The following is a 13,161-nucleotide window of genomic DNA, read 5'->3' on the forward strand; positions in this document are numbered from 1 at the left end:
GTATCTGTTTCAAATGGAAATTGGTTACATTTTCCCACATACACATATAAATACATGCATCACACTCATGTTTGTCTTGTTAGAGAATTCTAAAATGATTTCTGCTCTGTCTTTCAGGGAGGATGAAGATCCATCCCACTGTGCTGTACCAATCTCCTCCAGCCTAATCAAGCAGATCGTGAACAAGAATGGAAACGAGGACAATCTGGAACACATCCTGGCTGACTTCTATGGTCCGAAGACATCCACTGGGTCACCATGGCCCTATGTCACCAATGATACTGACAGGTACACGACGTTGTGCTGGCCTTAGACCAAACAACTTTTCAAGTGATTTCACGGTCACAAATTTCCAGTGTAGGAATAAAATCATGAGGGTTTTACCTCAGTTGGGGTGTGTTCCCATGGTCTTGATCATTTGGTGTGAGGTGGTCACAAATCTCAGTCTGAGCCGTCTTAAGCCAGTCTTTTTCTCTTCTTGATGACCAAATCACACGTTTAATATTATTTTAGGTTTTAGTCTTGGCTCATGCAAATACTGAAGTTCAGTGACGTGAACATTGTCAACAACCAACAGCTGTGCTTCCTCCAGCACCAAACAAGAAGCAGCAAACTGGGTAGACAGTAAACATGAAAGGGACTCCAGGGGGGCACAAGAACATGAGCAAGTCTCAGTTCTCTTGTTCTGTAGAAAAAGGAGGAGAAACTGGTGGAGTTGTGGAATAAACAAGAGTCGGTGCTTAATTTGGCATGAATTGATCTACCAACTGACACTAACTTTTATTGAGAAATCTTCATTTTTGAAAATGTTTGCCTCTCATTCCCACAGTCTGCTCCCACTGACATAGCACAGCTTACCAACGGGGCCAGTTTGTACACAAAAACAGTTTATCTTTATGGAAGATATTGATGCCAAACTGACAAGAATACTGTTGACAGATGACGCCTTTTATCTTGTGTTTCTAGAGTTATGTGTTTCAGCAGACACGTAAGGAATTGTTAATATGTCGTATTTCTTCAAGGGAGTTTGGCGTAATATTTTTCCATCAGGAACAGAATGGGAAGTAAGCTCAAAAGGAATCTTTAAGGAAGTTATAATCTTGCATATTGTGACCCTGAAGATCCCCAGACTTGTCAAAATCTTATAGTGTGACTAAAAACTCACATCATCTTTAGATGTGAGAGGGTGTCAGACTTTAATCTTTAAAGGTATTTTCAAAGTCTCCTGGTGTATGGTAGGCATTCATTTGTTGCCTGTTGAGTGCTTTGCATTTGTGAGAAATGCAGTTTTATGCTTTTACTTGAAAGATTAGTATTGATTGTCTTTTTTAAAAAAATCTTGAGGAGCCTGTCGACACTTCCAAGCACCTGGGTAGGATAAACAAGGTGAAGCAAGGCAGGATAGAGCAATAGTGATACATGATGCAAATTGTGAGCCAGATTCACACTAAAAACAAGCATGAGTGCACAAGCCGTCATCCCCCTCATATGATGACACCTTATGATCCTTTGTAACCAGTCAACATGTGTAATTCTTTTCATCTTTATTATAGAACTTCGGCGGCAAGCATTAAATCTTACTGTTAGATTTCATAACACACATTTCTGAGACCCACCAGAGTGTTTTTTTTCTAATAGTAGACTTCATACAGCATCCCTCCTCAAAGCACAAAGTTGTGCAAGCGAGCTCTTTAATGAGCGAGGCTTCTCTTTATTGCTGACTCTTTGTTCACATAATAAAACAGTTAACTGCAAAGACAATGCAGAGCCATGCATCAGAAGTTAGCAGGGATCCCACTGCCGTCCCCGCAGACCAGAGATTTAGGCTGTCACTCTGTCACAGTCCCACTTTCTCACACCAGTCACAGGGCCTTGCATCCAGTTAAAACTTGGCACAGCTTTGCAGAGCCTACAGTGTGTGTACTCTATAGATGTGTGCATGTGTGTGTATATGTGGCCTCGTGCATGAGGGTACATATACAATCAGGCAGCACACACATATGAATGTGTCCACAAATGTCACTCTGGGAATCATCTTTTGTCACAAAGCAATCACATCTTGATAGCAGCGGAAAAAAGATGTAGCCACATGCTCTCCCACAGGCTCCGAGTTACAAAGAGTCCCAGCAGATCTGCTGGACATGTGGGCCATATGTCTGCCTGTGGTTGCCCTGGTTTCTCTGCTCTCTATACATACTCAAACACGCACACAGATTGTTGCCCAGCACAAGTACACACACTCAAAACACCGTGTTACATACGCACACCACCATATACATCGCTCACCTTTAGATGTCACACACACCGTGTCTCAGTGGAGTTCTGCTATCTGGCGGTTTGGTGTCGGGTTTCTCTGTCAGTCAGGCCTCTTTCCTCCCTGCTATCCATCCCTTCACGAACAAAGCTCAAGGACAAAGCACATTTCTGATCATAGAAGTGGCAATCTGTCTGAAAAACAGAAGTCTGCCACTTTATTTCCAAGAGCATGAGGGGAAATTGGTAAAAGAAAAGGAGAATAAAAGTGTCATCACAGGATTAATAGCATTGATTGTTATCTCTAAACACACTCAAAACTTGGACAGCAAGTGAAAGCCACAGTTTAACTTGTATATTTTTTTCTTAATGTTGATAACAGTGGTGTTTGGAAAGAGGGTTTAGTCTCCCTGGTACAGTGGAGAAACCAAACCAACTGAACTCCCTGGCAGGGAGTGTGTAAATATTGTGTCTTAAAGGGGCAGAGGAAGTTGAAAGTGGTAAAAGTTATTTTTCTTTCTCTGTTGGATTTTAATGGCAGAGAGGCACCTCCACAATCATTAAACAAACATCTTGTAGTGGTTGGGGTTGGGGTAAGCTCTCACTGCAGGCTGTGAGTGTGTGGGTTCAGAGCAGTGTGCTTCTCAAAATTCACACTTCTAAAACCCTCAGCTCCAGAGTTGGCAGATTTTAACAGAAGCTGCGGAGCAGATTTCTCTCAATTACCTTTTTGTGAGCTCTGTAATGTGATTTATGAGTCCTGCACTTTGCTGCCCTCAGCCTTGAGGTCAGTTTCCTATTAACTACACACACACACACAAACAGCAGTAAATGTGAAAGAAAAGCTATCGTCAGTGCTTTTCTTTTAGTCCCATTTTACAGCAGGGAGTCTTTGGGTGTGTGACAAGTTTGAGATGGCAGGTTGGTAGGTTAAGCGGAGTCAAGGCGGCCTTGAGGGAGAGGGAAGAGCAGGTCGCCTTTGATGGCTTTGAACTTCAGAGTAAGTCTGAGAGAACTGTTTGTTTGGCTCTCCTCTGGCACTGTGCTGTTTAGGGCTCACAAGACCATGATTACCGTGAAATGACTGCTGTGTCAGTGGATCAGTGGAAAAATGGTTATGTGTTTCTGTCTGTTTGTCTGCGTCTCCACATGCCCATGTGTGTTCCCAGATGCCTTGTCAACTGTTCTCTGTATCTGTTTGTATTGCATAGCGTGTCTGCAAACCTTTCCTTTCCACGTTTTTGTTTAGCCTGACTGACTGTCAGTGTGTTAATGGTCTGCATAGTAACAGTATAAAAATTGTTTGTTTATATACGACACGTTTCACTGCCTGGTTAAGGCTGCATGCTGCTTTATATCTGGTACTGTGTAAAACATGTCTAGAACTGAATTACATGAGAAGACAAGACAAAGTATATCCTTAATCTTACTAACTGAGCATAAATTAGTTTTATTATCAAGCTGAAAATAATGGGTGTTTATCAATACTACATTACAGGTAGCTGTGTGTCTGTCTGTTTTTGTCATTATAGCTATGTGTCTGCGCGCTTTTCTGCAGTAGCCTATATGAGAAAACAAGCACAGAACAGTAGAAATGTGTTCAGCATGTCTGCCTGCTTGTCTGTAGTCTTGTCTCGCCCAGTGGAGAGAAAAGTGTTGTGCAAGGCATCAACAACTGCCAGAATCCATGTTTAATTCCCAAAAGGTTTACTTGTGCATAAACGTATGCATCGTTTTTACTTTACCTTTATGTTCCTGTATTAATTGAATCAGTGTCCGTATTTATGTTTACTGTATTTTTGTCAATGAGTTACTCTATTAGTATCTAACTCCTATACTTTGATGCTGTTGGATGATTTCTATAAAAGCGTGTGATCTCCCCACAGGTCAGTGCTGGAGCCCATTGCCCAGTGGGACAGTCCCATGCAGGTTAAGTTATCCTGCTGGAAGTCCGGTCTCAACACTCTGCTGGTAGAGTTGTTGCCCTGGGCCCTGCTGGCCAACCACTCCCAATGGGACCTCTGGCTTTTTGAGGGGGAGACCATCGTACTGCAGATACCAGCCGGCAAGGTCATTGTACCACCCAACTTTAAGGTAAGGTGCCAACTATAGTTTATGTATCCTGCAAGATACAGATTATAAAAGAACGATCAAAATGCTGCTGCAGAGGCCAAGATATCCTGACTTTTAGTCCCAAACTTACCTTTCCTTAAACGTCCCCTGCCATGTAAATGCCCTCATCTTCCAAAACCCATGTCTTTAGGTTCTAGCATAGGCTTTCTGTCAAAAACTTGTTGTCTTCAAGCCCAAATCGAGATAATGATGTCATCAGGGTTATTTTCTCAGACTTTAAAAATCTCCCTCCACAGCCACAGAAGATAAAATAAAACTATTTTCCAGGCTGAGTCGTAATCCTCATGACAAGGAAACTGATCTTCATGTGTAAAAGTCTGTTCCTTATTTTAAGACTTACATGTTTTATATAATACTTTCTTACCATTTACTCTGCTACATCAAATGAGTCATATCGCATGAATGTTTCCCATCAGGTCAAAAGTTTAGTGTTGGCAAAAGTACTTTGCCAGTAAAAAAAATAATTCTGATTCTGTATACTTTCCCAAATTATGTCACTGTATGATCTAGAGTGATCTTCCTGATACACTGTAGATATAATTTGTCTTTTCATCAACACCTGGAAGTCGGTCTTTTCGTGGCTTGATAGCCTTTATTACGAAACCAGCTCTTCCCTCATCTTGACTAATAAGCACAAAATCGTTCACTAAAGCGTCATTACAACAATATCTGCAGCCAAAATCTGTCATTGTACACTGCAGCGATGTCTTCTCACTGGCTTCTGAGATCAGAAGAAGAGGTCTGCAGATGGTTTTTCCCCCTGTGGAACATAACACACGTACACAGATTTCTCTGCCACTAACCCAGTGCTAAGCAGGAAGGCAGTGTATCAAAGAACAAGTGCCGATATGGTTCAGCACAAAGAAACAAAATAAAAAGTTGTAAATGTGTAATAGCTTGTGAAATGGAAACAAATAAAGCATTGTTTCCATTGAACGTTGCTGTTTATCATGGCATGACAAGTGAAGGGAAGATTTGATTGGTTTATGGGAGAGGGTTGGTGTTTGATCGGCAAGTTTCAAGATGCTGCTAGCAGCAGAGCCAGATGAACAATCAGGGTGTCAATGAAGCATCTGTGGGGCACTTAAATTATGTTCTCCTAACAAAGCCAACAGTTATAGACTCCTCAGTTCCAGCACTATTTGAAAGGCAATACAGAGAACAAGGACACTGTCAGGAACATTGTGCTGAGTTTTTGGTAATGAAGCCACAGTTGACCCTAGAATGTGGCCGTTTCCAAAATGCAATCAAATACAGTCAATTTTAATGGTAAATTTTGTTTGACGTGACAATGATTTGACCTCTGATTCATTTTTGTTCCTGATTCTCTATCTGATCTCTCATTGTTCCCTCACTCCCCCCCTCTACACCCTCTTGTTCCACACCATCCAGGAAGCATTCCAGATTGGTATCTACTGGGCCCACACTAACACCGTCCACAAATCTACAGCACTCAAACTGGTCCATGACCTGACTTCTCCTCGATGGAAGGAGGGATCAGGCTCAGAGGTGGTCACCCTGGATGAGGAGGGATATGTAGAGGCCGACATCACCCTGGGAGCCTTCCCTGGCAGACAGAAAGTGAGAGAAACAATGATCAAACTCAAAGCTTCAATAACATGCAGTCGCCACTGCTCATTAAATCTCATAGAATTTTGAAAGTCACTGAATTTTACATTAAAGTCACTGTGGGCATGATGAAAATGTTGTGCAGAACAACTCAGTATAACATAGTATTCTGATAACCTCTGAGCAAACAGTATTTCAGTGATCGCTTTTTTCTTTTAACATATTTGAATGTGCATTTAATTACGGCAACGACCAAATTAGTTCTGTGTCTCACCACAGCAGGCTGATATCCAGATTTCTCAACTAATAAAATTGTTTTTTTCTATCATTTATAGCTGACAATTCAGTGTCTGTTGTTTTCTCTGTAGCTGTGTCAGTTCTGCGTGTCATCTGTGGTGAGACATGGCATCCAGATCCTGCGGATAGAAGACAGAACAATTCTTGTCAACAACACTCCTTACACAATTCAGTACAGGCCTCTGCTGACGGACCACGCACTGGGAACTGATGACCAGGTAATGTGCAGAAATGCTAAGTAAACATCAGCAGTGGGTCTCAAAGTGAGTTTCACAGGAGTACATAGGGTTTAATGAACTTAATTATGTGTCATTTTAACTCTAGGTAATTTTTGTTTATGGTAAAATATGAAATGCACAAATATAGAATCTTTCCGTAAGTGCTTTTTCTCGCCTTTATTTAAACAGTTAAACAAGTGCTTTTGCTGGCATAGTGCTAGAACATGCTAGAAATTTGAGACTATACTAGGCTACTATTTCCTCCATCACAGCACCTGCCCAGTATCTAAGTCCCAACCAGCTTAAGTGTTCACTCCAGCTCTCTAAAACACTGTGAGATACTGTGAATTCTGGGCCCACAGCTTCGGTTCTTTACTGCTACCTCATAACCATAAGGCCTGCGTGTGTGTGTTTTCATGTATGTATGTAACTTCACACATACAGTATATTCCCTATACACATTACTCACACACATACACCCCAGCACTTCCACACATACACATTGCCGTTTTCCATCAGATCATGTTGCTTCCCCTCTCCCCCTCCACCGCTTCCACCATGTGGCAATGGCACTTCATTGGGACATTAGACAAACACCCAGAATTGGATGCAGGTTTCCCTTCTCGCTTTCATCTGCTGCTTGTCCCCAAAGAGAGCAACAATGTAGTGATGTCATTTAACGAGCCTTCAGATCCTCTTAAAGAAGGATGGCAGGGCTTGCCAGTTGCCACTAATTGACTGAAAAACCTTTAAAAAAAAAAGAGAGAGCTTAAAAAAACTAAATAGCGGGCGATGGGCTTAACAATAACACAGACCACAAACAAGGCTAGGAATGCCTTTCTAGTTGGTCTATTCATCATGCTTAGTGCCTAATCCCTGTAGTCTTCGACTACTCGCTGTTCACTGGCTGCTAAATCAGCACAGCAGGGCTTCTCTGCTACCAATTTAGCACTAAGCTTAGTGGGAGAGAGAAGAGAGTACAATAACAATGTGGTTTTACCATGTATCTTTTGTTGTAATCACTTGCATCTTCTTTGCTCTCTCTTTCTTTTCTTTGTGTCCCATCTCATATCCTTTTCTGATGCAACGTTTTTCCACTTCCCCTCCTTTGTTCTCATTTGCATGTCTCACCTCCATTCTTTTTTGTCTCTTCTGTTCCATCTTTTTTTCTTTTGTGTTTCCTTCCTCATCTGCTTATTTCCCTTTATTTTCCATCTCGTCCTTTTTCTTTCCTCTCTGCTCCTCTCTTCCCCCCCTTTTCGTTATTTTTCTCTTCCTCTCCTTTTTCTTTTCCTCTTCTCTCGTCCTTTCTATTTCCTTTCTCTTCTCATTTCTTTTCCTCTCCTATTATCTCCTCTCCTCTTTTCATTATGTTTATATCATGTCCTCTCCTCAGGCCTGTGAGATACCAGAGACAGCACCGTTCACCCTGCCTCCCTCTGATGAATCATCCCCAGCCAAGCCCTGCTCTGTGCCATGCTGGGACCTCCTCCAAACCAGTGTCCAGGGAACAGTGGAGTTCCCTCTGCCGCTCAAGCACATGCTGTTCAGCTTATTTCCCAGGCATGATGCTGGACTTGGATCTGCTGCATGGAGCCTCCCCGCTCCCATCCGACCAGACTTCCCCAGGCAGAGTTTGTCAGTTCCTGAGGAACCGGACTCTGGGGGTGGCCTTAGCAGTAGGTGGGTGAAGCAGAGCATTTGTGGTTTGCTGGCTGTGACAGTCCATTTAGAGCAGGGTACCGAACCCCAGCTGGCACAGGACATATAGCTGGGAGGTACTGTAGCTGGTCACAGCTTGTTAAACATTGCTGATGAAGCAAAAGCATAAATGCCCTCAACATTTCCACTGTAGGTCTCTCTGTGTGTCTTGTACAATTGGTCCCTCTCAGCTTATCTGATGTCTTTCTTTTATTAATTGTAGCCCTAGTAAAGCTATTTCATCTTCAATTACTAAAAACACAAGCTATGTACAGCACATGGGCCAATGAGCATATCTTATTTTCCTTCACAGAGACATGTTGTGTTCTGGCCAGCTTGGCTCTCATTTACTGCATGTTAATGTAGCGCACAGTCAAACACACATACATAAATAAAAACACAAATATGGACACACACACAGGGTGACAGTGTGTCAGCATCTGGCTTCAGTTAGGGCTCTGCCCATGGATGCACCTCAGAGATTTGCAAATGGACATAGCAGTAATGTGACGTTTGACATGTTGGTGGGTGTGTGATCTCTTATCTGTGTGTGATTAGAAGGGGCTGGGATATAAGCTGTCTGTGGACAGTTTATTTATGAGCTTGTTTTTATTTGTTTTTTGCAGAGGCATAGTACTAACATATCAGGAACACCTTGGGGTGACATACATCATCTTGAATGAGGACCCCTGTCCTCGGATGCTGATCCACAACAAGTGTCCTATCCCACTGCTGCTAAAGGAAACTACCAAAGGTAGGAAAGAGAATGGCTGACTATCTCTCCTCTCACCTCATCTCCTTCCCTTGCTCCGTTGTATCGCTACTACTATTATACTGTTTTACTACTAATTTTTGTACTATGTCCTTGTATCTTCAAATAGAAACTCCAAGGACTGAGGTTTACTGCCGTCCTCTGCCTGCTAATTGCTCCCTGCACCATGAGCTCTACCACCACTTTTCCAGTTTCCCTGAGTGCAGGCAGAAAGATATGCTACCCTCACTGCTGTTGAAAAACACTTCAGACCACAGCACCACCGACTGGACTGACCCCATAGATATCAACTCCCCCGGCACTCAGGTAAAAGCTTCATGTGGAGGATGTGAGGGGATGTCCCACCTCTCAACACTAAACAATATATTTATTTTTTGATTTTAATAATGTGGTGTAGGAATACAATTTTTTACATCATCCCTCTTCTCAAATTTGGAGAATCTCATCTTGCACTCATAATGTGCTTGTTATGAGATCTTACTTTTTGGATTTTTACTGATGTACATTTAAGAACATTATCAGCTCACACTGATAATGTAATTGGCAGTTAGGTGGAGCCAGCCTTTGCCATGCTTTAGCAGCAAAACAAAGAATAGAATAGCCCATTTGCAGGCTTATAGTTGATGCCCCCCCCCCCCTCCTTTGGTCAGTGTAGTAGTGTGGGGTTACTGAGAAGGTAAGGAGCAGTGTAATGTTTGGTGTTGTGTCTAGTTGGCTGCAGGTTGGGGTTGAGGTTGAGGCTGTGTATCTCTGGTTACTGTGAGGTCTGGGTCTGACTTCTGTGGTAGGGGTGAGAGGTTAGAGGTCAGACTTGTTATGACTGCTCAGCGAGGCGTTCAGCAGGGATGTACTTCCTTTCGTCACGTGAGGGGCTGATCACTCTGAACCTGGAGTGGTGGAGGTTAAAGTCAGACACATGTATGCTCTGAAACACAAACAAAGAACAGTGTAAACAACACTGAGTTTAGCTATGAATCTGGGAATGGGTAAAGTTACCTCATGAAAGTTTATTTAGAGTGGAAATGAGCAAAACCTTCTATCAATAGAGCGTATCCAAGTGCATTGATCTATCACACCACAGATCTGTGTTTTATTCTTGCCCAGGTGGTGTTCCTGCCAGGTTTTGGCTGCCTCTACATAGACGTGGTGTATGAGAAAGGCACCCTGGTTCTGTGTCTGGCACCAGAGGGCAGCGTGGATGCTGTGATCAACCAGCACAGCAGGTATGTGTGCCTAGGCAGTGGTTTTATTGTAGTTGTTTTATGTTCCCTACATATTTGAGCCATAAAAAATCATCAATGCATGTTGTTCTTCCTAACCTCAAGGTATCTCCCCGTGGTCCTGTTATTGTGTTCACTTCAGATGGCTTTATGGTCATTGTTAACAGCAATGTTTTCATGCAGCAATTGTTAGAAGACTCCAAACATGAAGAAACAGGCATCATTTGCACCACAGGAGGGCAATAAAACTCCCTTGTGTTGTCATGAGTGAAATTAGTACAGTAGAACATGGTATTACAGCTTTATTCCATTACATCAACGCATAGCTGGTTTTCCATTTGGGCAAAACAGGAAATTAATATCATCACATATTAGGTAAATGTAAACAAATTACGTCAGACAGTGATCTTTGTCCTGGTGGCAGGAAGTTCATGAAACATCAACAGCACACGAGTTTAGTCTCTTTTTATCCTCCACAAATCATCTGAGTCATAACACACCTACTTAAGGCTTTGGTTAATATGTCTGTGACGGAGATGTTTTCATACATTCATACATTTCCTTAATTATTTAACTATACAATACTTCCACATTAATAACTCCTGTTCTGTTTCAGGTCCTCTAAGCTGTCCTGTAGAGTCCTCCTCAGTGAAGCCAGTGTGGTGTTGAGTGATGACATCACCAATCCCTCTGGATCGGTGGAGCTGCTCAGACTCACGCTGACCAAGCTGCTCGTCAGCTTGGCTCCAGTACCCACCTCCCTGCCCCCAGAGCTGGCAGTTGACCCTGGCAGGGACGCAGCACCCATCTCTGCTCTGATGCCTGACGCCTCTTTGATCGAGGTCTATTGCTCCAGCCTGCAAGTAGACAACCAGCTGTATAACCGAGCAAGTTTCCACTTCCCCGTGCTGCTGTGCCAGGATCAGCGAGGAGGAGCTGAGCCTGCGGGTCAGTGGAGCAGTGATGCCAACCCCACTGAGTCCCCTGAAGCCCTGGAGGAGTTCAAACGCTCTTGTTTCCTGCAGCTGAGGATGACTCTGGCTGGAGACAGATGCACTATGGAGGAGGTTGGATTCATTCTTCTGTCTTTGTATTTCCACTTTCTTTGACACAGTAGAGGGTGCATGAGATCAGGTCTCTTTTTCAAGGATGACCTATGTCAAAAAAGCCTAAATTCTTTAGACATCATATGGTAACCAGTATGTACAAGTCTGTTTATTCCCTTCACCATAATCATGAATCAACAGTCAGCTTTTTGTGTTTTTCCCCAGATCACCTTCCAGCTCCAACCTGCCAGAGTTTACCTCGAAGACACCTTTGTTTACTACATTAAGACGTTGTTCAACACCTACATCCCTGACAGTGCCATGTCCTCAGCCACAGCAGAGACCCAGAGGAGGAGAGAGTCTGGATCAGCCCCCATCCTGCCTGAACAGGTGCACCATGCAGTCCATAATGTTTTATTCAGGCACTGACAAGGCTGAATGTTTTCTGTTTCAGTCACTGCATTTTCATTACGTTATTAGCACAGTGGTGCATTCAGCTCAGGCCAGACACTCAGGAAGCAGCATCCAACTTTATTATGGTTATCAGCATGCCTTCGAAGGAAGTCTGCTTATTTTTGCAGCAGGATGCAAATTATAAATAATAATTCAGCCATTATTACCTAGTCCAGTAAAGCAACTTGTGTATGCTCTGTGTATCTCAAGATGTTGTAATCGTTACTGTCTTATGTCAATACTAAAACTAGTACATTTCCACCAGGTGCTTCAGTCAGTGCAGGCGTTGGTCTACCCTGTGCGGCTGCAGAGGCTGACCATCCAGCCAGTCAACCTGTTGGTCAGCATCCATGCCTCCCTAAAGTTGTACATCGCTTCAGACCACACACCCCTCTCATTCTCCCTGTTTGAGAGAGGGCCACTGTGCACCACGGCCAGGCAGCTCGTCCATGCTCTGGCCATGCACTATGCTGCTGGTGCCCTCTTCAGAGCTGGTAGGTAGTGAATGGAGGAACTTGCATAACTTCTTTTTTTATTAAAGGCCTCATATTTACCTGCTGCCACATCAATCATGCCATACAGCAAGTGGTCCCTAAAGCCAGCATGTGTTTCATATGTGGACACTAGACTGATGTCTTTTCACACTGCAGGGACACAAGTTTACGGTCTGTCTTAGATAGGCTCACGCTCAAATCCTATGCACTCGGTTTAGGCAAATATGGACAGAAGAATAACAGGATGTGTGCTCAAGTGAGAAATCCCACAATTTATTCTCTCTAAGTCTAGTTGAGCTTCGAAATGATTGCACCCAGGGGCTCCCATTGCTTTGTGTCAGAAAGTGCAGTGAAACTGTAGAGCTCCAGGAAGCAAAGTCTGAATCACTGCAGGCTCGAAAAAGATTTAGATTCTCCCATTGTCATAATTTACTGTTTTACCATGAGCTTTGACTGATGACTCATGGTGTGCAGGCGGTACGTTATGAATAATCTGTGGACGGCAGAGTCTGACTTATCAGGCCCTATAAAGGCTCCGTACCTCTCTCCTGCATTGTCCTCCTGTCTAGTCAAAGCCTCCACACATGTTCTGGTTTAAGCCAGTCATTTCCACATCAGAAATCACCGTTCTGGACGAACACTTCCTTCCCGCTGTCTCTCGTTAGAGCACTTATTTCTGCTCGTATTTCAACACATCACCTCACTGCGTTCTCCTCTTCCTGAGTCGTCATGGAGTGAGGGGCGCCGGGAAGCATTGCATTCTGGGGCTGATTAGTACTAGGATGTACAGTATTATGAGCACACACACACCCAAAGGCGTAAATCCATGCACATACACATACAAGGAGTTATGGGAATATGGATATTAAAAAGCATACACACACCAGTATATGCATGTGTGTAAAAGCATGACTCAGCCCTGTAAACATCAGCTCCCGTCAGGACTTTATGCTTTACCAAAACCACAACTGGGAGACCATGTGAAGCAGAAACGACCACTAGGCC

The 13,161-nt window shown here is 43.3% G+C and overlaps 1 protein-coding gene across 2 annotated transcripts in view; it reads left to right on the plus strand.

Annotated features, from left to right (window-relative positions):
* Positions 1-13,161, plus strand: part of vps13b (vacuolar protein sorting 13 homolog B) — a 354,297-nt gene that overhangs the window by 332,551 nt on the left and 8,585 nt on the right. For both annotated transcript variants that reach the window (XM_078171989.1, XM_078171988.1), the window contains 11 exons: positions 118-288; positions 4,140-4,347; positions 5,779-5,967; positions 6,324-6,470; positions 7,867-8,153; positions 8,798-8,925; positions 9,053-9,249; positions 10,048-10,166; positions 10,780-11,230; positions 11,435-11,599; positions 11,928-12,156. In XM_078171989.1, coding sequence (XP_078028115.1) covers positions 118-288; positions 4,140-4,347; positions 5,779-5,967; positions 6,324-6,470; positions 7,867-8,153; positions 8,798-8,925; positions 9,053-9,249; positions 10,048-10,166; positions 10,780-11,230; positions 11,435-11,599; positions 11,928-12,156 — 2,291 coding nt within the window. The remainder of the gene's footprint in view (positions 1-117; positions 289-4,139; positions 4,348-5,778; positions 5,968-6,323; positions 6,471-7,866; positions 8,154-8,797; positions 8,926-9,052; positions 9,250-10,047; positions 10,167-10,779; positions 11,231-11,434; positions 11,600-11,927; positions 12,157-13,161) is intronic.

Source organism: Epinephelus lanceolatus, chromosome 10 (genome assembly GCF_041903045.1).
Source record: "Epinephelus lanceolatus isolate andai-2023 chromosome 10, ASM4190304v1, whole genome shotgun sequence".
NCBI classification, from domain to species: Eukaryota; Metazoa; Chordata; class Actinopteri; order Perciformes; family Serranidae; genus Epinephelus; species Epinephelus lanceolatus.